This window comes from Prunus mume, linkage group LG1 (assembly GCF_029339155.1).
Source record: "Prunus mume cultivar Tortuosa linkage group LG1, ASM2933915v1, whole genome shotgun sequence".
NCBI lineage: Eukaryota > Viridiplantae > Streptophyta > Magnoliopsida > Rosales > Rosaceae > Prunus > Prunus mume.
In genome coordinates, this window is record NC_142698.1 from 14346471 (window position 1) to 14374169 (window position 27699).

At 37.1% G+C, this 27699-nt stretch overlaps 5 protein-coding genes and 1 pseudogene across 5 annotated transcripts; all 6 read left to right on the forward strand.

Moving 5' to 3' along the window:
• Positions 1 to 194: 194 nt before the first annotated feature.
• On the forward strand, positions 195 to 1985 carry LOC103338328 (putative sugar phosphate/phosphate translocator At3g11320). The gene is made up of 3 exons (XM_008241526.3): positions 195 to 802; positions 1183 to 1286; positions 1371 to 1985. The coding sequence occupies exons 1-3, from the start codon at positions 347 to 349 to the stop codon at positions 1744 to 1746; spliced, it is 936 nt and encodes a 311-aa protein (XP_008239748.2). The 5' UTR covers positions 195 to 346; the 3' UTR covers positions 1747 to 1985.
• Positions 1986 to 4200: 2215 nt separating this feature from the next.
• On the forward strand, positions 4201 to 7516 carry PUMP1 (plant uncoupling mitochondrial protein 1). The gene is made up of 9 exons (XM_008241514.3): positions 4201 to 4496; positions 4941 to 5159; positions 5298 to 5376; positions 5605 to 5738; positions 5856 to 5954; positions 6040 to 6144; positions 6581 to 6655; positions 6954 to 7040; positions 7187 to 7516. The coding sequence occupies exons 1-9, from the start codon at positions 4413 to 4415 to the stop codon at positions 7220 to 7222; spliced, it is 918 nt and encodes a 305-aa protein (XP_008239736.1). The 5' UTR covers positions 4201 to 4412; the 3' UTR covers positions 7223 to 7516.
• An 895-nt stretch (positions 7517 to 8411) lies between these two features.
• Positions 8412 to 11965, forward strand: LOC103340579 (RING/U-box superfamily protein). The gene is given in 6 exon segments (XM_089042668.1): positions 8412 to 8638; positions 8729 to 8817; positions 9321 to 9685; positions 9917 to 9975; positions 10708 to 10981; positions 10983 to 11965. Coding segments are annotated over 4 exon segments (1422 nt in total). The 5' UTR covers positions 8412 to 8638; positions 8729 to 8817; positions 9321 to 9430; the 3' UTR covers positions 11817 to 11965.
• A 130-nt stretch (positions 11966 to 12095) lies between these two features.
• On the forward strand, positions 12096 to 14270 carry LOC103340569 (F-box/LRR-repeat protein At4g14103-like). The gene is given in 4 exon segments (XM_089042667.1): positions 12096 to 13222; positions 13225 to 13385; positions 13487 to 13675; positions 13797 to 14270. Coding segments are annotated over 4 exon segments (1623 nt in total). The 5' UTR covers positions 12096 to 12312; the 3' UTR covers positions 14160 to 14270.
• A 282-nt stretch (positions 14271 to 14552) lies between these two features.
• Positions 14553 to 16508, forward strand: LOC107880494 (putative F-box/FBD/LRR-repeat protein At4g03220; annotated as a pseudogene).
• A 1320-nt stretch (positions 16509 to 17828) lies between these two features.
• Positions 17829 to 19840, forward strand: LOC103340558 (putative F-box/FBD/LRR-repeat protein At4g03220). Its single transcript, XM_008243985.3, has 3 exons — positions 17829 to 18842; positions 18967 to 19149; positions 19263 to 19840. The coding sequence occupies exons 1-3, from the start codon at positions 17829 to 17831 to the stop codon at positions 19554 to 19556; spliced, it is 1491 nt and encodes a 496-aa protein (XP_008242207.3). The 3' UTR covers positions 19557 to 19840.
• Positions 19841 to 27699: the final 7859 nt, after the last annotated feature.

A 27699-nucleotide genomic window follows, 5' to 3' on the forward strand; every position in this document is an offset into this window, starting at 1 on the left:
GTCTTCTTTGTTGAAAGGTCCTCCAAGCAAGGTCGTTTAAATGCTGCGCATTTTAGTCCAATTCCACCATTTTCAACAAATTCAAGCTGACAACAACCTGAAAAAAAACATCCTACTGCCGACATCAACCGTCCGATGAAATTTACAACAAAATCCTGTCCCACATTATGTGGGCCCCGCTAAACCATGAAACTGGCATGACCCGTTTACCGTTACGACATTAACTATCTTTCCTCTGTTTCCCAAAGCTCGCGCCTTTGATTGAACCCTTCTTCTTCAACCCTTCACCTTCTGCAAATTCAATTCATTTTCAATTCTCTATATCTCTCTGTAATTCCGACAACCTATGACTCAAGAACCCACGACTGCGCCGATCCCATGGACGACGATCGGCATGGTCGTCGCATGGTACGGCTCCAACATCGGCGTTCTTCTCCTCAACAAGTACTTGCTCACAAACTACGGCTTCAAGTACCCGATTTTCCTCACCCTCTGCCACATGACAGCCTGTACGCTGTTCAGCTACATCGCCATAGCTCTGATGAAGGTGGTTCCTCTGCAGACCGTGAAGTCCAAGGTACAGTTTGCGAAGATCTCGGGGCTCAGTGTCGTTTTCTGCTTCTCCGTCGTTTGTGGGAACGTGTCGTTGAGGTACCTTCCTGTGTCGTTTAATCAGGCCATTGGCGCCACCACTCCCTTCTTTACCGCCGTTTTTGCGTTTTTTATCATCAAGAAGAGGGAAGCCTGGCTTACTTACACCACCCTCATTCCTGTTGTTACAGGTGTCATCATTGCTAGTGGGGTAATCCAATTTCTTCTCCTATTTTATTCATCTGTGCTGCCTTCTTTTTAAAATTTTTAAAGAACTATGTAATGAAAAATCTCGTCTTGTTAATCGTATATGTTGTCACACTGTTAATCTAACAATTTATCATGCGAAAATTCGTTAACATTTACAATGTAACAATATAACATGTTAAACTATCTGTAAAATTAACCTTGTCATTTAGATCATGTAGAATGCAAATGTGCCTTTTAATTTTTCATTGTGTATTAACCTTGTACTAATTAACATGTAATCAGATAAAGTTGCAGACTTGCAATTGGATTTTGTTTGGAGATTGAAATCGTGAATGCCCTATTGAGATCCTCTGTTTCACATAAACTTTTATTTGGTTGCAGGGTGAACCAAGCTTCCATCTTTTTGGGTTTATTATGTGTGTTACAGCTACAGCTGCAAGGGCATTGAAGTCGGTACTTCAGGAAATTTTGCTTTCCTCTGAAGGGTAACAATTTTCTCCTTGTTCCTTTTTGCATCACAATTTTATTATAATTTGTCTTTGCACAATTCCAAACTTTTTATTTTCCAGGGAAAGGCTGAACTCCATGAACTTGCTGCTGTACATGGCGCCAATCGCTGTAACGTGCTTGCTTCCTGCAACCCTGATGATGGAGGAAAATGTGGTTGGGATCACAATAGACCTTGCTAGAAAAGACGTCAAACTTATTTGGTACCTCTTCTTCAATTCTTCTCTGGCATATTTCGTCAACTTGACCAATTTCCTCGTCACCAAACACACCAGCGCTTTGACCCTCCAGGTGCTGGGGAATGCCAAAGGGGCAGTTGCTGTGGTTGTCTCGATTCTGATATTTAAAAATCCGGTGTCGTTAATGGGGATGGTGGGCTATGCTCTCACTGTTCTTGGAGTTATTTTGTACAGTGAAGCCAAAAAGAGGTATAGTTGAGATCCTCTTACAGCTTCGCAAAAACTATATGCAAGTCTTGAGCACATTTTTGGGGCCAAATGCCCTTCGTTGTATTTTTACTATTATTTGGGAACTGAAAAACGAAAAGTTCCTGAGGAAAAAGTGACCCCATAGAAGCTCACCAGCAGATAGCAGCCTAGCAGTAGGGAAATTGTATACACAACCCGTTGGTTTTCCACTCATTTTGGAACAGAGTTTGGTTTTCTTTTGTGAGCAAAGTGCAATCAATCATTGTTATGTTACTTCAGATGAATCGGTTATATATATGATATGAGAATTAGTGTTACAATGAATAATTGGTACGATTAATGGAAACAAAAGATGCATCTGTAAATATTTTTTGTCCTAAATACAATTGAAGGAATAGAAACTCTTTGACAGTCAAGTTAGGCATGAACTCCATAATGTAAGAAAGACTTATCGCGGATCGGAAATGAAAGGTAGGAGATTCGAGAGAGAACAAATCATATATACTTGCGCCAAGTGAGATCCACTCCTTATTTGTGAGAAAGATTTCTTTGATCAATGTTTATATATACTTATGGAGTGTCTCCTTCATATCACGTGATGAGAGAGATAGACACATAGTTGTATATAACTGATTACACTTAAGATTTCTCATTATATAGATGTTTGGATAGTAATATGTCAATCCCTAAGAGTACTTAAGACCGTTAGGAAGTTGAGATGCCACCATGTGGATTCTTGAGATTCTCGAAGGTCGTCGTTAGGGCCGGTTGCAACTTGAGCCGATACACTGGTTGGTAGACTCTCAAGTGGATGTGGATGTTACATGGCTCTCCACTCCTCCACCCAGCCCTAGCTGCTTCCCACACTGGGCTGAAGTGTTAGCTGTTTGCGACGGGCCTATGAGCTCTGGCCAAATTGGGCTATTGATCTGAGAATTCATGCAAACATGTTCCGAGTGAAGTCCATTTTCCCCTATTGACCTGATTCATGCAAAGATCGTCAACAATAACAACGTGATAGATTTGCTGGGTTTTTTTTCAATCTATTGAACATTGATTTGGCTCATTCTCAAATCAAATCACAGACTGAGAGATAGGTAAAACTAACTTATCAAAAGTCACAAAAGAAAAAAAGAAAAAAACTCGGCATACATGAAAAATAATTGTGATTTGTTTGCAATGAGAAGTTCGTGTAAGAAGCCAAGCATTTTTATTTCGAATGTGATTCTTATAATTGTATGCAAAAGAGGGCTATTTATTTGTTTACTTTCTGAACAAATGGATGACTGACTGACTGCCTGACCTATATATGCCTGATGACTGCAAATTGGTAGCAGCATGCCAGCATATGATAAGTAAAACGAGTGTCTCGTCGAATCTGCCAAACGCAACCTGTACCATAAGACACAAGGAAACGTCCATTCATTTCATTTGGCACTGCCTCCAAAGAAAGATGAAAAGATTTCCTGCAAACAGTTTCTGATGCATCATTGCATGCCAATGCAACTACCTACCAACCTATTTCGATTCTTCAACCTTTCTTACATCACCCCACCTGATATCAACCACCCAATTGGCCACCCAAGTGGTCCATTTGGACTCCATTAATATTCGTTTCTTATGCCTTTTGATTCTCTTTTTTAAGGGATTCATAACCCTAGTGATTAATAGCAGTTACTTTTACGGTTGATTTTCTATATTTGAATGATCATTTCTCCAATGTCGCTCATTAACAGTTACCAATTTCAACCATTTGCCAATTTTCATATGGTCATTCTCATCTCATTCATTTTTTGTATTTAAACACCATATTTTGTAATCATATGGTGGATTACATATGCCATATTTGTCAGTCTCATTAAGATAATGTTACTTTAATTGAACCAATTTTTATTAGTCCACTATAATTGGCCTTTTTTTCTTAATTTTTATCCTGATTTAGATAGCCAATTATTTGTTATAATATATACACTCTTATTTAATCTATTAATCACCTCATGCTAAATAAATAAATATTTTTATTCAGAGCCCAAGTTCTTTTCCAGCTTTTCACCTCCCAATAATTCATCAGGGATTCTCTTAACTGGGAAAGACTTTAATGTAATTTATGTTCCAATTACATGTATAATAATTTTTTTACGTGTCATTGCATTATTAGTCTGGATAACAAAATAATGTTATCCCTATTACAAGAAATTTTTTCCCCCTAACTTCCCAAAAGGGGCTTATTTAATTACCATATTCTCCTCTGCAAATTCATTTGCACCAATTGAAACAGGCCACATCACCAACTTCTAAACTTGCGGCTGCGCAATTACCTTTATGCCCATGGTCCTCAGACGTGGCGGAGTTTTATTGGTTGAAGGACGGTGGATGCTGTAAATTTCCGAATAAGCATCCACAGAGATACCAAAAGTGAAAAGGTGGGAAAAGCAGAAGGAACATTAATAACGAGGCATGACATGGAGAAACAGAAGAGAGAGGGAGCTTAACTCTTAGAAGGCAAAGCCCAGTTGCAAAACCTCCGGTTGTGATTTGCTTTTCCCGGGAATCTCGTTCAACGAAAACCCATTAGGCAATTTGGGTTCTTTTCCCTTTCTTCCAATTCATGTATTAAAACCCTAATCATCTCTGCTCTCGTTCGGCCTCGTGTTGGTTTTGTTAGCTCAGTCAGTCATGGTGGCGGATAGCAAGTCCAAATCTGACATTTCGTTCGCTGGAACTTTTGTCAGCAGCGCTTTCTCCGCTTGTTTTGCAGAGGTGATCAATCAATATAACCCTGATCAGTGATCACGCTCTTGTTTATGCGAAATTGAATCGTTTTAGATTTTGTATTTGGATCTAGTGTTAGCTAGTGATCAATTTTGTCTCTGATATATCAGCAATGTCAAGCTTATGAATTTTCTATGTGGGTTCCTGGTTGTGCCCAAAATTTTTGCATGAAGAAAGAAGAAGCTATTTTGCTTTTGCTTTTGCTTTGTACTCCGTTGAGAAATAACATTGTTGCTATGCGGTTTAATTTTCTGTGTAATGAAACCCAATGCCGCCCTTGAATCTTAGTTTAGCTTGTTGTGATCAGAAAATCCTGTATACACACAACACACGCACAATTCAGTATAAGCAGACAATTGATTGTGCTAGGTTCCAACTGTTTGCTTAGAAGGGCCTGGAAATTTTAAAGCGCTTTTGATTAACTTGATGCAGATTTGTACTATTCCATTGGACACTGCTAAAGTTAGGCTTCAGCTCCAAAAGAAAGCTGTTGCAGGTGATGGAGTGGCCTTACCTAAATACAGGGGTATGCTGGGTACAGTTGCTACCATAGCCAGGGAAGAAGGTCTATCGGCACTCTGGAAGGGAATTGTACCTGGATTACATCGTCAATGCCTATATGGAGGTTTGAGAATTGGGTTGTATGATCCTGTACGTCTCGAGTTTGTTTTTTCATTTTTTTTCTTATAAAGCAAACTACTTGTGTAATATTTTTTTTATTTTTTTAGTGTATGTGATATCTGTGCTCTCTAATGTCTAAAACTAGTATATAAATTGTGTGCTTTACAGATTAAGACCTTATATTGCGGCAGCGACTTCGTCGGAGATGTTCCTTTAACAAAGAAGATACTTGCTGCCTTAACAACTGGTAAGCATGGTTGTGGATGCTTTTAAATTTACATATGATTTCTGATGGTTTTGCGATAGAATGAAATGAGGCTTTTGCGCTATATTTGTAATTTTCTCTCTAGTACAAGTGGTGTCTCATCTTTTGCTTGTCTGGAAGTTGGATTTTATTTCTTTCCTTTCTTAGATGGAAAGATAGGCAGTATCATTTACACTTCTGGTGTTTCTTTTGCTGTTTGATTTATTGTAGGTGCTCTAGCAATCACAGTGGCAAATCCAACTGATCTTGTGAAAGTTAGACTTCAAGCTGAAGGAAAATTACCCCCCGGTGCACCAAGGCGCTATTCTGGAGCGCTGAATGCCTATTCCACCATTGTGAGACAGGTTGAGCATCTATCCTGGAAACTTTAAAAAAAAAAATTTTAAAACGGCGCTATTTTGGGGTAGGAATTGAATTATATTTTTCTGACTTTCTTAACCTGTTAATCTAAAATACATTAGGAAGGAGTTGGGGCTCTCTGGACTGGGATTGGACCCAACATTGCACGTAATTCCATCATTAATGCTGCCGAACTAGCCAGTTATGATCAAGTGAAGGAGGTAAGCTTGTCACTAACAATCTTGTTTCTTCTTTTAATGCGGAACTCTTGTCACTATTTTTTAATCTGTATGTATTTCTATGCAGACACTTCTGAAACTTCCAGGGTTCTCCGATAATGTTGTCACTCATCTTCTTTCTGGTCTGGGGGCAGGTTTCTTTGCTGTCTGTATTGGCTCACCAGTTGATGTGGTAATCTATCTACATTCACATCTGAAATCTTTCTGATTGGTCTCTAGTTAAGTATTCCTGATATCTAGTGCATACTATGTCTGCTTGCATGTTCTAGCCGATAGAGAATTAATGATCTTACTAGCATGTGTATTAGCAGAAAGGCAACCGTCATAATACTGATGTAGCATGCACTCAGTTAATACTTTTACCATTTATTTTGATGTTCTCATCCTGTACTTTTATATCATTTGAAACTCTTCTCGAAACTCTGATCATTAAAAGATCTACACTAGTCTTGTGTCTAAAGAATACGCATAGGTCGATTTAGGTCCACTTCAGCGAAGCATGGAATCATTTATATGGTTGCCTATTTGCATGTATTGGTTAAGCTGCATTTATTCTATTTAGATCATACAACATCAGATTTAATTTATTGTTCTTCATCTTTTCTCAGGTTAAGTCAAGAATGATGGGAGATTCTGCTTACAAAAGCACAATTGATTGTTTCCTCAAAACTTTGAAGAATGATGTATGAATTCGTAACTTCCTACGATAGTATTGCTTTAATAAGTTAAGAAGTTATGGAATAAGTATTTACGTATCCTTATGAGTGAGATGTAGGAATTAAAGTTGATGAGCATTCCATTTTTTTTTTTCAAACAAGTTATGCAGTTGATTATCTATAGGATTTAAGCACTAAGTTATTTGCACTGTGTGTCTATGTTCAGACATAGTAGGGTACCAACCCTAACTTTCATTCTGTGTATCTTTGTTAATTGAAGAACCTTATTAAAAGATAATGATTATTAGCATTCAATGTTTTACAGGGACCTTTGGCCTTTTACAAGGGCTTCATCCCAAATTTTGGACGGCTAGGATCGTGGAATGTCATCATGTTTCTAACCCTTGAGCAGGTACATTTTGCAACACATTCCCTTTTCCATTCTCCACCATTCCATCTCTTTGGTCCTTTCAACTTATCTGTGGAGCTGTCCTTTTCTTTTAAAACCTTGTCTTAACTAACCTGAATTGCTTTCTCATCTGTTCAATTTCATGGCAGGCTAAGAAGTTTGTGAAAAGTATAGAGTCATCATGAGTTCAAGGTGATGAAGTCAAGCCAACAATGTGGATTTTGCAGGGTAGTAGCATCTACAGCAAATGATAATTGTTTTAGAGAATAATAAGGCCCTAGACAAAACATTTTAATCGCATTTTTTGCCAACTGAGGAGAAGATTCCTCTCACGGAAACCTTTTAACTTGAAACTCGGAGGTTTTACAAATAATTATCATGGTTTTCCGGATTACATATCTTTCCTCTATTATCGTATTGATAATTTTTCTATTATTAAGATTTGCATTGTAATAAAGCTCTGATTGCTTTCTTTTCCACACGGGCCAAATATAACATGAGCGGATTGATAATACCTTGTGGCTATATATTGATCACATCTTAGAGTTATTAATTGGGAGTTTCACTAAAACACCCAAAATGGGAGTTGATATAAAAAAACCCAAGCACTATTTAAACATATAAACACACCCAAAATCCATCATTATACACACTCAAAACTCATTTATAAACACACCCAAAAAGTTGATTTGTGGTTGATTTTGGGTGTGTTTCTATGTTTAAATAGGCTTGATTTTTTTATAAATACATGTCTAGGATGGGTTTATTTATAAATTTGTATTATTAATTTTGATAGATATGGATTGGAATTTGGATGTATGCAGACAAATAATTATTCGATTTTTCTCTTCTCTGATTAAGGTGTCAATTAAACTAAACAACAGTAAAGCATTTAGGATGATGTACTCTCATTATAAACTCAGCCAAAATTATTGTTTATCCCCTTTAAAACTCAAGTGTTTTTATTTTTATTTTTCAAAGGGACAAGAAGCTTGAAGTCAACGACCAATTTCCATCCCTAGTGAAGGACAACCCCACTATTTTACACACAAGTGTCAGATTGTGCTGAGCCGCATCAGTAGGCAAAGCTCCTTATGGGCGAGGACGGAAGCATAACCCAAAGATTTTTAGGAGTGGCCAAATTAAAAGGTGACTTTTTTATTTGAATATAAAGAGATGTTTACGTTACAAAAATTTGGGTTCGATATTTACCCAAATATAAAAAATAAAATTTGGGTTCGATAGACAGTAAGTGGGCCACACAATCCCTCAGGCCCAGCCTTGTATACTGCCGTATGCTACTGCTCATTAATTGTAACCCGACCCGACCCGACCCAGTAACCAGATCCCATTCCCTTCTTCTTCAGTTGTTCTTCTCCTCTGACTTGGAGCACTTAGGCACCCGCCAACACTCAGGAGAATTGCAGAGAGGCGGTGAAAAAGGATTTCCAAACCCACCCAAACAAACTGTCCTCAACCCTCAACTCTTCTTTTTCCTTCTTCAAATTTTCTTCAGTCTCCCTCCCGCGTTCCCTTTGTTCCTCTTCTCCTGCCGCTTCATTTTCTTCAGTCTCCGCTGATTTGCTCTCAATCGGGCTGAGGTATATTTTAATTTCCTCTTCTTTTCTTTGTTTTCTTATTGTATTTGGTTCAGTATCTAATTAATTTCAATTTCTATTGGATTTTATTAGGGCTTGCGGTGATATCTGATAACCACGCCTTTGAGACTTGAGCTGCTCGAGGCCTGCGATCGCCGACGAGCTTGTGAGAAGGCTTACGGGTAAGTAGATTTTCTTCTCACCATTTTCCAAAAGAAATTTCGTTTTTTTTGAAATACATGCAGTATTCATTGGGCACATGTGGCATTGGAATTTGAACCCAATGCCAACGTCTAACCCTATAATTGTCCCCAAAGGTGGATTTCATGGAACCAAACAGAGTTTCATGCTACAACTTTCAATGTGCTTAGCTATTGTTCTGCATGATACAGAATTTCATATTGTTCTGCATGATACAGAATTTCAAAGCAATATATGAAATTTGCACATGTTGGTATATTTTGTTGCTGTTTGATATCAATGTATCACAAGTTCCGTAGCTAATGTCATAAATGTGAGAAATAATAACATAAATATAAAACCAAATTCTAGTTAATCTAGTTTCAAGTTTCAAGTCAAGCCAAATGCATCCTTGTTTGTGCAATCAGTTGCCATCTGTGTGTTTATGTGTATGTTTAAATAATCAATCATGAGTAAGTAAGTATCGTTTTCAATTCATGTACAGGAGAAGATATTCAGTCTCATAATTGCATTATTCAGTCAGACAATATAAGCCTGCCATATTGGGTCGCAAACATTATACGTTCAAGAAAGAGGGTAACAGTTGGGTGAAAGATGCTTCAGATCCGGCTGAAGAGTGTTGCACCCCCAGAGGGTGCTGCAGGGGTAAAACCCTTGCCAGCGGAGACTGTGACAGTTGCATGCCCTGACCACCTTATCCTTGCTGATCTTCCTGTTGCAAAGGGCATTGGTGCATCAACCATTGCTTCAATTGTCAAGACTGTAGGTCGCAGGTCCCGTCGCCAGCTTGGAGAACGGGTTCACTTTTGTGTTCGCTGTGATTACCCAATTGCTATCTATGGACGCCTGGTATGGACCAACTAAATTTGTCTTTCCACAGTTGGTAGCTGCTTTCAAATTTCTTTTTCTTTCAAAGTTTTCCTTCCGCATGATTAGGTTTCCATGTGGTCTTTGTGTTATTTTTGTCTCTTTAGCTTCATATATTTTTTCTTTAGATGCTCTGGAAATGAATGCTAGAAGTTAAGTCTTGAATTGCATGATATGGATGTCTTGTATATTAACTAGATTGTGTTCTTGCAGAGCCCTTGTGAGCATGCCTTTTGTCTGGATTGTGCTAGGAGTGACTCGATCTGCTATCTGTAAGATTTCTGATCTTTACATAGTCATACTAGAGCATGAATTTGTTCCCTGCAAACTTGTTCCTTTCTGTCTGCAAACTTGTTGGGCTTGTATTATTGTAGACTTTTGGATAATCTCCAACAGCCCTTTTGACTCTTGCATGTTTAGTTCTATTATTTAGACTGCTCACCCAAGGGACTTCAGTTGTGGGGAAATGCATTAAAGGGTTGGATTCGCTTCAATAAATTTTACATTTCAACAGTTGTGTCAAACTCAACCATTAAATGCATTGTCCCAATTTAAGTACCTTAAGAGCACTTCAACTATTGCTTATGTGTAATTTGAGGTTTGCTACTTGCAGCTGAGTTCACTTCATTTTGAACTTGATGAAATATTCACTTGAGAGTTAACAATACACAAATGAGGAGTTGAAAGAGATCCATGGTTACTGGATCAAGTCTTAGTATAAGTAAAATATTTGGCTAGGAACAAAAGACCAGTATATACACTGCTGCAAGATAATTGCTCCAAATGTTGAGACGTGTCAATGCGAATGGATTTCAAATATAGAGTTTCTTTCCATTTCTTATTGGTTACTGGATGACTTGACATCCAATTATTATAGCACACGGCCAGTAATTGTGCTTAAAATGATTGTAATTATTATTTGTGGAAATGTTATTTTATTGACAAAGAACTATTAGAATTAACTGATGAATGATAACATCTAATTTTCATGATTTATTGTACAGTTGTGATGAACGCATCCAGAAGATCCAGACGATCAAATTGATGGAGGGAATCTTTATTTGCGCAGCCCCTCACTGTCTGAAATCTTTCCTAAAGAGGAGTGAATTTGAATCTCATATCCACGAGAACCATGCTTACCTTCTTCAGCCAAATGTGGACAAAATGGATGGAAATGAATCAGAAGCTCGGAGTACCAAACAAGGTACAGTATCAGAATCCACTGGCCGTGCTCCACCAAGGCCAGTCTTTTCTCCTGGTTCAAATTCCCAGCTCCATTGACCGTGAGGACAAAGCTCGTCTTCAACAGCCTAGAGAACAGTCACTTCCAAGGCCAGTCATGCAGCCCAACCCAGCCCCAGCTTTTGGGCAACTTCAGAATAACCCAGCAGATCTCAGTCGTCCCCCAGGCTTTGACAGGCCTAGTCCCCACAATCTCTTCCATCAACAAAGCTATGATTCAGTGGGTAATACAATGCAGGAATCTGGCCAGTTTTCAGATAAGCAGCAGACTCCCTTTTCTGAATACCCACCCATGCATTCTATTCAGCCCCCCAATTATGCAGTTCCCATTAATTCGAATCAAGTGCGGATGCCCTCCCTTCCATTTGCCTATCCTTTTCCTGTTGATGGATCTCAACCATTTTATAATGCTCCCTATGAGATTGCACGGCAGGATTCAGCACCAGATGTTGGACAAGAACAGGGGTCGTTATTGGGTTTTCCCCCAGGTTCAGCAGGGAACATGAATTTCGCTGCTAGTTATCCACAGTCTTGGAATGCAGGACAGGCCGGTGTTCCTTTTGAAGCTGCACAAGGGGGTCAAGGAACTGCAGATGGTTTCTCTAACTCCTCAGAGTCTCAAGGACAAGTTGCATTTTATCAAGGAGAATACGGACGGAATCCAGGGGGTATGCCTTTCAATCCTCAGCATATGACCAACAAAGCAATGGAAGCAGTGCAGGGTGGAAATTCTATGGATCCAAGAGATGGCAAAGGTATATTAGCATCACAGCCCATGCCGCTTCCTCCGCCGCCTCCACCCCCTCCTCACATGTCGCAGCTCAATCGTCAGTTTTATCAAGGTGATACCGGTCGAGATGGACAGGGGTAGGACTGGCAACATGAGAACCCCGTGATGACTATGGTGGTGGCCAAGTCTAGAAAACATTTCTTCTTTGTAATTTCCCCCTCTTTTTTTTTCCCCTCTGTGGAACTCGTTACGGTTATTATTTGGTCCAAAGCTCTCTGAGTATTTGTTTCGCTCCCTGGTTCAGGTTTTACTTTATAGATAATTGTCAATATCACTACGAGTAATCAGAATGATCCGGCTGATTTTAGCAAGTTAGAGTTATGAGAAGCCAGCAACTACAGATTAAAAATTGGGCATTTTTTTATTTTACCCATGTTTGGGCCCTAATTTGTCATGACTCAGATTTAATTAGGATTGGTAACACCAATCATAGATAGAACCCTTCATAATGAGGATTCTTTAGTAGACCAATCATGGATATGAACCTTATCCAATGAGGAGTTTTAGTGGATTAAAACATGTAATTAGTTTGAATGGTGCTTCAAGCTAGGTCAAGACCAATATATAAAGAAGGCTTATGCGCATAGAAAAATTGCCGCTGGCTATGATAACAGTAATGAGGAACAAGGATAAGTTACTGGCGGCATCTGCAAGTTGTGAAGATCAAGCAACTTGTTCTGAAAATGTGACAGACGACAGATTTAGTAATCTTCCGGATGACGTTGCTCATATTATTCTTTCCTTCCTCACTTTCAACGACGCCGCTCGAGTGGGTGCCGCCTCGAAAAGATGCAGACAATTTTATCTATCGGTTCCGCTGGTGGATTTTGATGCAATTTGGAGGGGAATAAAAAGAACCCAGCAGAATAAGGTGAGGATGATGAATTCTTTGGATAGATACTTGTTCTACCGTGGCAATAATAGGATCCAGCGCTTCTGTGTTTCTTGGAGTTTCGGTTCGAGCGAAACAGCAAACAAGTATTCTGATGATCATTTTCGAGTGATCACGTGGATTCACAAGGCAGTAAGGTGTAATGTTGAAGAGCTTGATGTTCGCATATGTGGTCTGGCCAATACGTTTTCGTTGCCATCTTGTGTCTTTCTTTCTCAATCTTTGCGCTCTCTATCGGTGGATTTGAACACGCAGATTTTGGAAGTGCCGTCTCTATCCTTTTCCAGTAATATCCTATACTTGGAACTGATAAATCTTAAAATAGCAGACGAGAGGTTGTTCAAATGGATCTCATGTTGCTGCAAATGCATTAAGAAGTTACAGATTCTTAATATCACAGGGGTGAGAAATATCAGCATTGAAAGTTCGTCTTTGGAACACTTTCGTGCTTGGATTAGTCGTGACCTGTTGCATCTTAATATATCTGGTGAGAAGCTCGAAACTATAGATATGTTTTTATGGTTTGAAGAAAGCTATCCAGCAACAAGCAGCCCTTCATTGAAGATTTTTGCTCCAAATCTTAGAAACTTGAAGTGGAAGGCACTCTGAGGAATAGCCCAAATCTGGGAGAACTCATGAGTTTGGAAAAAGTTAAGCTTTTTTTAGCTCCTCGGGTTCTTGACTTTGACAATGTATATGAGGTTCTTTGTAGTATATGCTGCGCAAAAGTTCTTATTATAAGCGAGGAGACCATTCTGGTAAAACATACTCTCCTCTACGCTTCAGAACTTGTGGTTATTAACATATATAGGTTATTTTCCTCTTTCTAACTAAGATTTTTTCTTTTCTTTTCTTGAAGAACTTGCAGGGGTGTTTCAAGGAATGTTCCAGGGCAGCACCAATATTTGATAATCTTTGTAACTTGAGTATACACTGTACGAGATTGGATGATTACCTGGTTCCAATAGTTGTCTCTCTTCTAAGAGGAATGCCTAATTTGAATACTTTGTACATAAAGGCTGGAACATGGATGTTGGATGGCAAGACAGTAAGTGAAGTCTATGTTGATCTCCCTCTCATTCACACACATACTTTTCTTGTGGTAATTTGGCAAGTTATTTATTAATTAATTTGCTTGAATATGTTTATTGTCTTTTGTGAATTTTCAGTCAAGTGGCTTTGGTATGGAATACTGGAAACGGCAAAACCTTGCTTTCCTTCATCAGCTTAACGAAGTAACCATAGAGTATTCCGACGACGGGTCTAATGAAATCCAGTTTGCAAGGTATATCCTCGAGAATGCTCAAAATTTGAAGAAAATGGTCATCCTTCTTCATTATGAAAAAATACAATCAAAAGTTTTAGTAGGGATGTTGATAAGGAGCAATATGATTTCCAATGCCACAGTTATCATTCGGAATAGAAGGCAGATTCTTTGTTATTTCCCATTTGTTATTCCTCCATGGAACTCGTTACTATTATTATTTGGTCCAAGGCTCACTGAACATGTTGTTCCCTGGCTCAGTTTTTAGTTAATTGTCAATATCACTAGTAATCAAAATGTATCCGGCTGATTTTAGCAACAGTTAACAAATGAGCAAATGGGCTCAAGTAGGCTTTTTATTTAAGTTTTTTCTTATGAACTTTTGGATTATGTTTTGTTTTTTTAATTATATTTGGACCCGAATTTGTCACGAGTCAGATGAACAGTTTCCTGTTTTCTTAAAGAATGTTGAATAAGGAAAGATCCTAAAGGCCAATCGTGATATAACCATATTCAATAAGGATTTGAGGTGGACCAATCGTGGATTTAAGTTAACCTTGTTTAATGAGGAGTTTTAGAGGATTAAAACAGGTAATGAGTTTGGAATTGTATTTCAAGCTAGATCAAGACCAATATATATGCAGAAGCTTATGCGCATCAATAAAAATACACAACTCATGCATCTATCAAACTGATTTCGAGCCGAAGAAGAAATTGCTGGTGGTTATTATAACACTGTCCCTATCATGGGGCTCAACCGTAAGTTCCAGGCATCTGCAAGTTGTGAAGGTCAAGGAACTTGTTCTGGAAGCGTGACAGGCGACAGATTTAGTAATCTTCCAGATGAAGTTGCTCATCATGTTCTTTCCTCACTCTCTTTCAACGACCTCACTCGATTGAGCGGTGGGAAAGAAAAACACTGCACCAGAAGCTGGGGAGGCTGATGAGTTCTTTGGATAGATACTTGTTCTACCGTGGCGATAATAGGATGCAGCGCTTCTGCATTTCGTGGAGTTTCTTTTCAAGTGAAACTGCTAAGAAGTTTTCTGATGATCACTTTCGAGTAATCACGTGGATTCACAACGCAGTAAGGTGTAATGTTGAAGAGCTTGATCTTTGTTTCCTTCATGTGGCTAATTCATTTTCGTTGCCATCTTGCGTCTTTCATTCTCAATATTTGCGCTCTCGATCAGTGGATTTGGGTATGCCGATTTTGGAAGCGCCGTCTCTATCCATTTCAAATAATCTCCATTACTTGGGACTGGCGAATGTTAAAATAGTAGACGAGAGAATTTTTGAATGGATCTCATGTTGTTGCAAATGCATTAAGAAGTTAAAGCTTTCTTGTATTGTAGGGATACAAAATATCACCATTGAAAGTTCGTCTTTGGAAAACTTTTATTGTTGGATTTATCGTGACCTCGTGCATCTTAATGTCTCTGGCGAGAAGCTTGAAACTATAGATATACATCTATGGAGTGATGGCTATCCAGAAACAAGCAGCAGGTCATTGAAGATTTGGGGCAGCAGGTCATTGAAGATTTTTACTCCAAATCTTAAAAACTTGAAATGGAAAGGCCGTTTGGAGAATAGCCAAATTGTGGGAAAACAAATGATGAGTTTGGAAAATGTTGACCTCCTTTTAAAGCCTCGGGTAAATGATTTTGACAATGTATATGAAGTTCTTTGCAGAATATGCTGCGCAAAAGTTCTTACTATAAACGACGAGACCATTCAGGTAAAATCGACTCTACTCTATCTACCCTTCGGACCTTTCATTTAAAAACAAGATGTTTTGGTTCATGTCCTCTTCCAAACTAAGATTTTTTGTTGACAATCATGCAGGCTTTGTTCAAAGAAGGTCCTATGGTAGCACCAATATTACATAATATTTGCAAATTGAGTGTGCACTGTAGGAAAAACTTGAATGATGACCTTGTTCCAGCAGCGGTCTCTCTTCTTTGAGGAATGCCTAATTTGAATATTTTGTACATAAAGACTACTAGCCAATGGATATTGGATGGAGAAACAGAAAGTGAAGTCTATGTTGCCTGTTGATCTCCTCCCTCTCATCAACACACACACACACACACACACACATATATATATATATACTTTTCATGTGCTAAATTGGCAAGTTATTTATTTATTGGTAAATTCAAATTAATTTGCTTGTATGGTTATCGCCTTTTGTATATTTTCAGTCAAGTGGCATTGGTATGGAATACTGGAAACTGCAAAACCTTGCTTTCCTTCTTCAGCTTAACGAAGTAACCATAGAGTATTCCCACGGGTCTAATGAAATCCAATTTGCAAGGTTTATCCTGGAGAATGCTCAAAATTTGAAGAAAATGGTCATTCTTCATCATTATGAAAAAAAGCAATCAAAAGTTGTAGCAGAGATGGTGAGTAGGAGCAAGATGATTTCCACTGCCACAATTATCATTCGGAGTAGATAGAAGAATCTTTGATATTTTCAGAAAACTTTATGTGTATCCTTAATAACTTTGCACCAGTCAAAAATTAAAATGAAGATACATGTAAGGATCGACTCGTGGTATAAAACTCAGGCTTCGATTATTAAACTTCATGGTACTTTGACAGGGCATTTCTACTATATTTTTCAGATAATATCTCCTTGCAATTTGCTTTACTCAAACCTAAATTGTCTTGCAAGGCATACAAATTTAATAATTTGGGGAAGGAAAAAAACAGAGGAAGATATCATTTTACAAAGAAAAAAAGAAAAAAATCAACCGCACTTCCGACACTCCTTAACCCAAAATAAAAATTAAAAAAAGAAAGTTTTAAATTTAATCATGAGAGAAGGAGAAATCAACTTTAGTTTTTTCTTCTCAAGAAACCCAGTTTTGAAATCCCTTGTATGGCAACTTAAGCAAGAAATTTATTAAATTACGCTCGGAAAAAATCGTGGAAATTGGGGCATCACATTCCCTAGTTTAATTTCAACAAAAATAGGCTTCATTTCACAATTTCTATAGTGTCATTTACAAAATTCGATATATATAAATCCAAACACTGAAATCTTCAATTGTGAGAAATTGAAATGATGGAAATCTAAATTCCATCATTTTAAAAAATATACAAATTTATAAATAAACCCAATTCTAGACATGTATTTATAGAAAAACCCAAGTACTATTTAAACATAGAAACACACCCAAAATTAATCCCAAAGTCAACTTTTTGGGTGTGTTTATAAATGAATTTTGAGTGTGTGTAATGATGGATTTTGAGTGTGTTTATATGTTTAAATAGTGCTTGGGTTTTTTTATAATTTAAGCTTCTATTTTGGGTGTTTTAGTGAAACTCCCTTTTAAATATCTATATAATTTTCAATTCCTTCATTCAAATGAAGGGTAATAGTCTATGGAATACCACAAGACTTGTTTAGATTATTTAAAAGTCTTAATTGAATACCACAAGACTTATTTATCCCAAAATAGTCTATTAAAATCTCAATTGAATATACCCCCAATTATTTTAGTTTTTTCTTATGAATTTTTTACTTTTGTTTTTTATTTAATTATGTTTGGCCCCGAATTTCAGTTGGGTTTTATATCGAGTTTATTGGTCTTATGAATAATTTCTTGATTTCTGTTATAAAAAAAATGTTGAATGAGGAGAGATGAAAGATCCTAAACGTCGGATTGGTAACATCAATCATGATTGTAACCTTATTTGATGAGGATTTCTAGTGGACCAATCATGGATATAACCTTATTTAACGAAGACATCCTTATTTAATGAGGACTAAAACAGGTAGATAGTTTGAATTGTGCTTCAATAGAAATACGTACAAATATGCTTTAATGAGGACTCACAGAAGGTGAAATTGCCGCTGATTAGGTTATGATAAGTTGTTGCAGAAGAAGGAAATATCTTGTAGCTCCAACACCGTCCTCAACAACAGTCTATGGGGCGCAAGCGTAAGTTGTTGGGGGCATCTGCAAGCTGTGAAGCTCAAGGAAATTGTTCAGAAAGTGTGACGTCAGACAGATTCAGTGATCTTCCAGATGAAGTTGCTCATCATATCCTTTCCTTGCTCACTTTCAAAGACCTCACTCGAGTGGGTGCCGTCTCGAAAAGATGCGGACAATTACATCTATCAGTTCCGGTAGTAGATTTTCGTTCACATTGGCATTGGCTGGGCCAGCTGGAAAAGTACCTGCATAATCTGAGGCTGATGCGTTCTATGGAAAGATACTTGTTATGTCGTGGTGATAACAGGATGCAGCGCTTCTGCATGGATTGGAATTTCTATTTAACCAGAAGACCAACGCAGGATTATTTTCGAGTAATTACGTGGATTCATAATGCACTAAGGTGTAATGTTGAAGAGCTTGATCTTTGTATTTCTGGTGTGCCCTCGTTTTCGTTGCCACCCTTTCTTCCTCAATCTTTGCGCTCTTTATCAGTGCGTTTGAGTATGGAAATTTTCAAAACGCCGTCTCCATCAATTTCCAGTAATCTCCGTTACTTGAAACTGGTATTAGTTAAAATAGAAGACGAGAGGTTTTTCAAATGGATCACATGTTGCTGCAAATGCATTAAGCAGTTAGAGCTCGTTCATATTCAAGGGATACGAAATATCACCATTGAAAGTTCGTCTTTGGAATACTTTTATGGTTTCATTCAAAGTGACATCTTGCATGTGAATATCTCTGGTGAGAAGCTTGAAGGGATAGATATGTGTCTATGGTTTCATGGCTATCCAGAAATAAGCTGCAATTCGCTGAAGATTTTTGCTCCAAATCTTAAAAACTTGAACTGGAACAGCAGCAATGGGAGGTATAGCCCAAATCTGGGAAAACTAATGAGTTTGGAAAAAGTTCAGCTTTTTTTAGACTCTCAAGTAAATGAACTTGACAAGGTTCTTTGCAGTATATGCTCGGCAAAAGATCTTATTATAAACGAGAGGACCATTAAGGTAATAAAAATCTATCCTTCAGACCTTTTGCAATTTGAATCATTTGAAAGAACAAAAAAAAAAAGTGAAAACATAGGTTATTTTCCTCTTTCTAACTATGATTTTTTTCTTGAAAAACATGCAGGCTATTTTCAAGGATGGTTCCACGGCAGTACCAATATTAGATAATATTTGTAACTTGACTGTGCATTTTACGAGCTTGAATGATGACCTTGTTCCAGCTGTGGCCTCTCTTCTCAAAGGAATGCCTAATTTGAATTTTTTGTCCATGAAGACTACTAGCTCACGGAGCTGGGATGCCCAAACTGTAAGTATAGTCTATGTTGCCTATTGTTCTCCCTCTCATGCACACACATACTTTTTCTTGTGGTAAATTTTAAATTAATGCGTCTATGATTGTTGCCTTTTGTATATTTTCAGTCAGCTGGCTTTGGTATAGAATACTGGAAACTACAGAACCTTGCTTTTCTTCATCAGCTTAAGGAGGTAACCATAGAGTATCCCGACAATGTGTCTAATGAACTCGAGTTTGCAAGGTATATCCTTGAGCATGCTCAAAATTTGAAGAAAATGGTCAATCTTCTTAATTTTGAAGATACGCAATTTGAAGTTTTAGCAAGGATGGTGAGTAGGAGCAAGATGATTTCCACTGCCACAGTTGTCATTAATGCCCCGTTTGGTTCATGGGAAATAAGGCTTGGGGATGAGAAATAAATTGCTTTCCCATGTTTGGTAAGTCCAAGCATGAGATGGTTGCCTGGCACATAGGAAAGTAGGGGGGAAATTGAAACCCTCCTCTCAACTTGAGTTTTGTTTTCCCTCCTCATGGGAAAGTTTGGGAAAATGTGCCAACATTCAATGCACATTTTTCATGACTATTTTGTCTACATGAACAATTTAGAATTACAATGCATCATTAAATGCATTCTTTTTTTATTTGATTTAATATGGGTATAATTGGAAAATTATACAAACTTTATTTTCCATTCCTACTCAAAACAAACATGGGAAAGGAAACAAACTGAAATGTCCTGGTTACTTTCTCGACATTACTAAACGTTGGAAAGAAATCTTTCATTTCCCATTCCTTGAGAAATGACATGAGAAGTGATTTCCCCTTAAATTCATTCAGTGAACTAAACGGGGCCTCAGAGTTTGGGGAAGGCCTTTCTAGGATGTAAGAAAAGGAAGAATCTTTGATATTTTTGGGAAACTTTATGTATGTCCTTGATAGTTTGCACAAGTCGAAGGTAAGATGAGGATGCATGTAATGTAAGGATCAACTCTTGGTATAAAACTCACTTAGATTACAAAATTTCATCCTACATTTACTTGACATTTCTGCAATATTTCTCAGTTAATTAATTAATATCTCCTTTGCAGTTTGCTTCACTCAACTTAATTGTCTTGCAAGGCACAAAAATTAATAATATGGGGAAGGAAAAAAAGAGAGAGAGGAAGATATAATTTTGAAAAGATAAAAATAATCAACGGCACTCCACATTAACTCTCACATGACCTTAACCTAGAATGATATAGGGATGATTTCAGCAAGTTAGAGTTATGAGAAGCCCATTGGTTTTCTTTTCTCCAACACAAACAGAAAAGAAAGTTAATCAGGGCTGATTTTAGCAAGTAGGCATTTTATTTTATTTTATATCGAATTGATTGAATACAAGGCCATGATTTCTCCTCAAAGAAAGTTAATCAGGAAAGATTCAAAACGTTGGTGGGGATTGGTAACGCCAATTATGGATCCTTATTTTATTTTATGAGGATTTTGAGCGGATTAAAACAAGTAATTACTCTGAATTGTCCTCCAAGCTAGGTCAAGACCAATATGTAAAGAAACTTATGCACATCGACACAAATACACAGACTCTTTCGGCCGGAAGGAGAATTTGCAAGCACCTCGGGTAAGTGATTTGGTTGCAGACTTATTTCAAGTTAGATTGCTGTCTAATTGTACAATTCTCTTTTTGAAAAATTTGTCTTCGTCGTCGTTGATTTCGCCTAGGGTTTTCTAAAATGAGTTGACTGCGGTAGTACTTGGAGTATATGCCTTTGGGTATTTGGCATCTTGCTTAGCTGCAGAGTTTAACTGGTATTTCTTGTGTGTATATATAGTCAGCTGGTATTTCTGGTTGGAGCCGTGTCAAAATAGTATAGCCGAGCGGCTATAATAAAAATATAGTATAGCGGTGTTGCTATGCGCTTTGTATTTTTTTAAAATAAAAACCACGGTATAGCCAAGCGGCTATGCAAAGATAAGACCGCCTGTGCCTGTTCCCGGTTTGCCACGTGTCACAAAAGTGTAGCCGACCGGCAATACTTTTGTTTATAATAAAAACCGTCGTATAGCCGCGCGGCTATACAATTATTAATTTTTAAAAAAACCCCGAGTATAGCCGCACGGCTATACGATTGAAAAAAAACTCCGCTCTTGTCGCTGCTTTGCCACGTGTCAAAAATACTATAGCCGCTCGGCTATACTGTTTTTAACAATAAAAAACTGTCGTATAGCCACCTGGCTGTACAGCCGCGCGGCTATACGTTTGTTGTTGTTGACCTTTTCCGAAATATTACGCAGATTGAAGTACTTTTCAACTGTGGCAACATAATCATCACAGATAGTATATCCAGATCAATGATCCTACACAACTAGAGGATAAAATACTTTCTTCCAGCTGATTGATGACCCGAAAGCATCAATAATCCAAGGATGCACTCTAATACACTCCAACTATAACCAAACAAATTGGTGTCATCAAACCTCAAGTCACCAAATATATCATCAACGCAGGTCGACGTCAAGGCTATATAAATCACAATGGTCCAGGCAAGACAGCGCATCGTTAATCATCTGAATCGATTGAATCCTGTCAAGAACCTGGAGATGACGACCGAGAATTCTTTAATATTGATACAATAACGGTACATATATGAAAACTAATTTAAAAGCCAAATCCCAATAAGATTGCACACTGCATCACTGCAGAAATCAACAACCAGAGGAGAAAGCAATAAAACCATGTACTACGAAATATCTCCCATCAAAACCAGTTAGAATTTATTTTCAGGTTTGCATTGCATCAACTTCACAAAATAGTAAGATTTCAAAGCTTCCAACCAACATAAGCATGTAACCAGATCCTAACTCACTTCTCAGAAAGTAGACCAGACCAAAAGCCAAGCCAAAATAAAATCAAAGAAGGAACATAAATTCAAGCCTTAACTCACGATTAAAAATAAAATTCACCAACACCGCATTAAACAAAAGAAATGATTGCACAATTAAGAGGGATGAATTTCAGGAACAGCAAGAAACAGAGTAGAGCCGAGTCAATGGAACTCACTTATCTTCATCCACACAAAGCACTAAGAACACATGAGCATCAGAGGGCACCAGAACACCAAGTGAATAGAACCCCAAAAACTATCAATAAGATATGAAGCACACCATAATCTAGTGATATCTATGTCATTCCAAATACAACCCAACTGAATGGAGAAATCAATACGCGCTTGCAAAACAAGAGATGACAAACTCAGACAAATATTGATATGGAAGTCGTAAACAAAATTTCCATGTATGACATCCCATTTGCCCCATAAGAACCAACCAACCCCAGAAGGAAAAGCCTAGGCTTAAACATCTGCACAAGTTTAAAACTTAAACAGATGCCAAATACAGGTCATCAGAACATAGTAAAAATTTAGATTTTCCTATAAGCAATACGAGTGCCTGTGTACAACATTCATGCTGATACAGTGATGCCAAATACTTCACAACTAGCAGAGCTGAAAGGTCCCTCTGAAAACTCTCCCAACTTCTTTGTTTCATTAAACACTTTGAAAATGATGAATGAAATTGAGAATGGTGATCCAAAATTTAAAGGAGGCGTCTAGAATTAAATTCAAGCAACATAGCTTAAATTGACAAAATTGACAGACGCAGAGAAAGATTACTATGTCTTCTTCCGCAATGTCAGTGGAATATATGAACAACATTCATTAACCTCCAGTTCTAATTTTCAATTTTTAACTTCATTAAATTACAAAAAAGATTGACTCCGCGGCTTGGGGTTTTTAAGAGCTCCGTCGATTCTGGGTATAGCCGCGCGGCTATACGGTTTAATTTTATTATATTTAAACAGTATAGCCTTGCGGCAATACTATTTAATGAGAAAACACAATCTTGCATTTTTCTTCCAACAAGTAAGAAATAATCTTAGCCTCTCAAATTCTTTCATAGTTAGTAAAATTTTGGCATTCAGCATTTGCTCTCCATCACGTAAACTTAAAAATTGCTAAAATATCGTTTTAACAAGACACAAGATTTAATCAAGGGAACAGTAAATCTGGAAGAAAACCAAGAATAAAGAAATTGATGAAATGATTGAACAAAATTCGTGCATTCTTTAATCAACAGATCAGCATTCATCGAACATAAAACTGGCTTATTACTATACCTACAGTTATGCTCTAAAGTCTGGTATATCACTTCATTTTATGCTCCATTGTTGCTCACGTTAGCTACAATCTTGCTTAGGAATTATTGGGATTTCCATAGATGGCAAAAGGGTCTCCTTATAAATTGTGGCTTTAGCTTCCACTTCCACCACCAACAAACTTGGAGAATCAAAGAGAGTTCAAGAAAAAAAACAAAGAAAGTGAGGAGAAATGGATGCTACTGTGTTGAGGGCTGTGGTTTTGATGAGCATGCTTGTGCTTTCAATAGCTCAAGCTGATATTAATCCTTCCTATACCAATGCGGGTCCAAATGACAATCCTCTTCATCAAGTTGATGATGTCTATCCTCACTCTACAAATCAAGTTCCTCACTCTACAAATCAAGTCGCTCCAAATGGCCATATTATTTCTTGTGGTTTAAAATGTGCGACGAAGTGCTTGATGAACCCAATATGCCTTGGCATGTGCATGATTAGAATGCAAACATAGGCCTTCGGATGTTGTGTATAATTGTACATATAATTGTGCCAACTCCATTGCCACCACAAGCACTTCCAATTCTGGTAATGATATGCATATATATATATATATATATTATATATATATATATATTACCATATGGGATTAGTTGATCTTACATTCCTCTATTTAATTACTCTTTCTCTATAACTTTATATCATGTTTGTTTGAAATTATATTTTTAATTATTGATATTCTTTGTATTTTTTGTTTTATTTGCTTGATTGTAGATAAGCATTATGTGAAAGGTTTTGTGGATTCATGCTACAAGAGTTGCTCCAAGAATAACCAGATAAATTAATTGATTGGCTATTGTTCCCTAGTTCAACACGGATGTCTTGCTGCAGAAAATAAATGACGAATTATGTCTTTCATATGTAAACTTCTTATAAAAACAATAATAAGATTTACGAAATTACTACTTATATTGCTTTATGGGCCCTTTTTTTTGGTTGTGTAGTTTTTTAGACCCGTTTGATAACCATTTCAATTTTAGTTTTAAGTCTTCATTTTTTGTGTTAGAGTATAGAGGAAAAAGAGGAAGAATGAAAGTTGAGATAAAAATTTGCACTTACCTATACAATGATATTCGTCCTACAATGCATACGTTCAAAAATTTAATAGTGGTAAAAAAAATTAAGGTTGGTAAGAAAAATAAAATAAAGGGTGAGACTAGCAATCTTTAAACTAAAATGCAAATGATATACTGTTAATTGTCATTCAAATGTAGATTGTAACCATAATGTTCCATCATGTACACAGAAAAATTGCTAAATATCATTTTTAAGCAAATAAAAGATTGAATCAAAGGAACACTAAATCTGCAAGAAAAAAAAAAGGATATTTGTTGAAATGTCACCTAAACTTATACATTAGTTTCAATTTGTCACATGAACAAAAAATTTAAGAGAAATGTCACCTGAATTTTTCAAAATCTATAATTTGTCATCTGACTTTAACATCATCCAATTTTCCATCCATAATTAAGGGTATTTTAGTCTTTTCATTTTTCATTATACAAGCCTTTCCTACCAAACATTAAAAAATTAAAAAATGCATTTTTTTTTCCATCCCCTGTCGTCTCTCTATTCTCCCTCCCTCCCCAACCACACCTCCCCTCTCCTCTGTTTATTTTCTCCCTCCAAGACCTGAGCATAGAAGGGATGGGCTGCCATATCTGCCAAGCTGCAATCAAAACCACATTGACAGAAAAATGAATCAGTTATTCTTGTAAATTCTTTTGCAAACTAAATGAAATAAGAAACGGCAAAGGAGATTTAAAAGGTAAAGCAATCAATGTGCTGGATCACCTTGATGGAGCAGTGACATAGTAGGCAAGACCACCAACTGGATCACCTAAATGAAATATTTAGAGTCCTGCCACTTCCCCAACAAATTCACGAAGAAATTCCCACCATACCTCCTGTAACTATACAGAGAAATAGAGGAGAGGGGAAGGTGTTTTTTTTTTTGGTCTGGGGAGGTGTGGTTTTGATTGCAGCTTGGCAGATATGGCAGCCCATCCCTTCCATGCTCAGGTCTTGAGGGGAGAAAAAAAAAACAGAGGAGAGGGGAGGTGTGGTTGGGGAGGGAGGGAGAATAGAGAGAGACGACAGGGGGGATGGAAAAAAAATGCATTTTTAAATTTTTTAATGTTTGGTAGGAAAGGCTTGTATAATGATTTTTTTTATTTTTAAACACTCTAAAAATGAAAAGACTAAAATACTCTTAATTACGGATGGAAAATTGGATGATGTTAAAGTCAGATAACAAATTATAAATTTTGAAAAGTTTGGGTGACATTTCTCTTATTTTTTTTTCATTTTTTTGATCAGCATATACTTCAATTTATGCTCGATTGTTGCTCACGTTAGACCATCTCCAACCATGTTAGGGCTAAACTCAAATTTTCACTTTCCAAAATACAACTATTCATGTATTTTAGGACTCAAACTGTTTTTTCAACCTTGACTCATAATTTGAGTCCATTAAATTGTTTAAGAATGATTAACAAATTTTTTGTCATTAATTTTTCTTGACATTAATTTTGTTTCAACATTCGTGAATTAATTTTCTAAACATTTTAATCTAAAAAAATTAAAATTCCATGAACATAACATTTTTTGGCTTGAAATTAAAATGAGAATGATTGTATAGTTTGAGAGTGGGATCTCATTTAGATAAATTACAAATATTATTTTAACCATTTGATTTTAATTTTGATAATTGGATCTTCTTTTTAAAAATCAAGTTGAAAAAAATATGGGATGTTTATATCTATCAATGACAAAAGTTATTGCTTTACGATTGGCTCCAAAAGATTATATAAAGCAAGTAGATGCATAATTGGTTTTCAAAGTTAGCCTACAATCGTGCTCAGGAGTTATTGGGATTTCCATCGATGGCAAAAGGGTCTTCTTATACATCGTGGCTTTATCTTCCACTTCCTCCACCAACAAACGTCGACAATCAAAGGCGTTTTTTCATTTAAATTTTTTTCAATGAATAATAGAGCCGCGCGGCTGTACTTTTTAAATATATTTCAAAGTATAGCCGCGCGGCTATACGGGGCCAAGCACCAAATACTCCACCCACATTTAAATCTATTTCTTTTTTCTACTTACAGTAATTGAAAAGGATGAGTTTTCAAAGTCATTCTTAATTATCAAAACAATCCAAAACTATATATTCACAAGGTTTGAACAAGCAGAACAAAGTTGTTCCACATAAACATATGGTGGGCAAAAATGAGAGCAAAAAGAAGAGAGAGCACTCATTCCACAATTTTGAGCCAATGCAAAATGACTGTTCCAGCCCATCAAAGTTATGGGTGGTTTGGCAAGTAGTGCACAAATTTGTTCTTCAGAGTTCAGATAGAGGTTGTGGTTCAACTATTGTATTCTTAAATACCATTCAACTAAACAGAAGAATGCTTATCTCCAAAAAATACAGAAATGCTATACATATTTAGTGTTCAGATTCACAGCATCACCCAATTCCATATCCATATCTAGTGTTGAGATTCATGACACCCAAACTTCTAAGTAGGTTAGCATACGTAGTGGATATGTCCAATCACTTACTTCAATGACTCAATTCTCGTCTTCAGCTTCTTGTGAGAGCAACCAGGAGAGGTACTCAGAGTCCTGGCCCAATTGGTCTGGTGGAGTCACCCTTTTTCGTATGAGCATTTCTATATATAGGGTACTTCCTCTGACGGCCACCCCTTAGCCTTGACCGGAATATCTCATCAGCCTCTTCAAAATCCCCCTGCAATTCAAAGCAATAATGTCCACATATGAACTCATAGTGCGGCATTGCCTGGAAAGATGCTTATCCCAAAATCCAACATATGAGGTATTGCATTTAATTCTAACTGAACAGTACGTGATTGAGGCTTGCTTGATGGAGCTTCCCAGGAGGTCTCCCACCTGGTACTGGTCCATTCAAGTCAAACCCTTGCGCATTTGGAGTTCTTTGTGTGGGATCCAATGCTCCACATTGTCAAACAGATACTTCTTTAAAATGTCGATTCCTGCAAAAATTATAACTTCAATTGATGCAAATACTACAGAAACCTCATCCAAAAAGTAAAAAAATAAGCTAAAAGGAATTCACGAAGGAATAACCATATAATTTCAAAGTGCACATGATCAAGCATTCAAACCTCAAACCGAGCAGTATGTGATTGAGGTTCACTTGATGGAGCTTCACAGGAGGTCTCCCACCTGATACCGGTCCACTAAAGTCAGAAACCTCTCGCATTTTGGAGTTCTTTGTGTGGGATCCAATGCTTCACGATATCCAAAGGATAGTAGTTAAAAATGTTGAATCCTGCAAAAAACTAATCTTCAATTGATGTGAA

What these genes read in the sequence shown, in the direction of transcription:
- LOC103338328 (XM_008241526.3), top strand. Translation starts at nt 347, where the DNA reads ATGACTCAAGAACCCACGACTGCGCCGATCCCATGGACGACGATCGGC. An exon ending in GTGTCATCATTGCTAGTGGG is followed by an intron (nt 803 to 1,182) that starts GTAATCCAATTT and finishes ATTTGGTTGCAG; the next exon opens with GGTGAACCAAGCTTCCATCT. An exon ending in ATTTTGCTTTCCTCTGAAGG is followed by an intron (nt 1,287 to 1,370) that starts GTAACAATTTTC and finishes TTTATTTTCCAG; the next exon opens with GGAAAGGCTGAACTCCATGA.
- PUMP1 (XM_008241514.3), top strand. Translation starts at nt 4,413, where the DNA reads ATGGTGGCGGATAGCAAGTCCAAATCTGACATTTCGTTCGCTGGAACT. An exon ending in ACTTGCTGCCTTAACAACTG is followed by an intron (nt 5,377 to 5,604) that starts GTAAGCATGGTT and finishes GATTTATTGTAG; the next exon opens with GTGCTCTAGCAATCACAGTG. An exon ending in TTGGCTCACCAGTTGATGTG is followed by an intron (nt 6,145 to 6,580) that starts GTAATCTATCTA and finishes ATCTTTTCTCAG; the next exon opens with GTTAAGTCAAGAATGATGGG.
- LOC103340558 (XM_008243985.3), top strand. Translation starts at nt 17,829, where the DNA reads ATGGGGCGCAAGCGTAAGTTGTTGGGGGCATCTGCAAGCTGTGAAGCT. An exon ending in TAAACGAGAGGACCATTAAG is followed by an intron (nt 18,843 to 18,966) that starts GTAATAAAAATC and finishes AAAAACATGCAG; the next exon opens with GCTATTTTCAAGGATGGTTC. An exon ending in GGAGCTGGGATGCCCAAACT is followed by an intron (nt 19,150 to 19,262) that starts GTAAGTATAGTC and finishes GTATATTTTCAG; the next exon opens with TCAGCTGGCTTTGGTATAGA.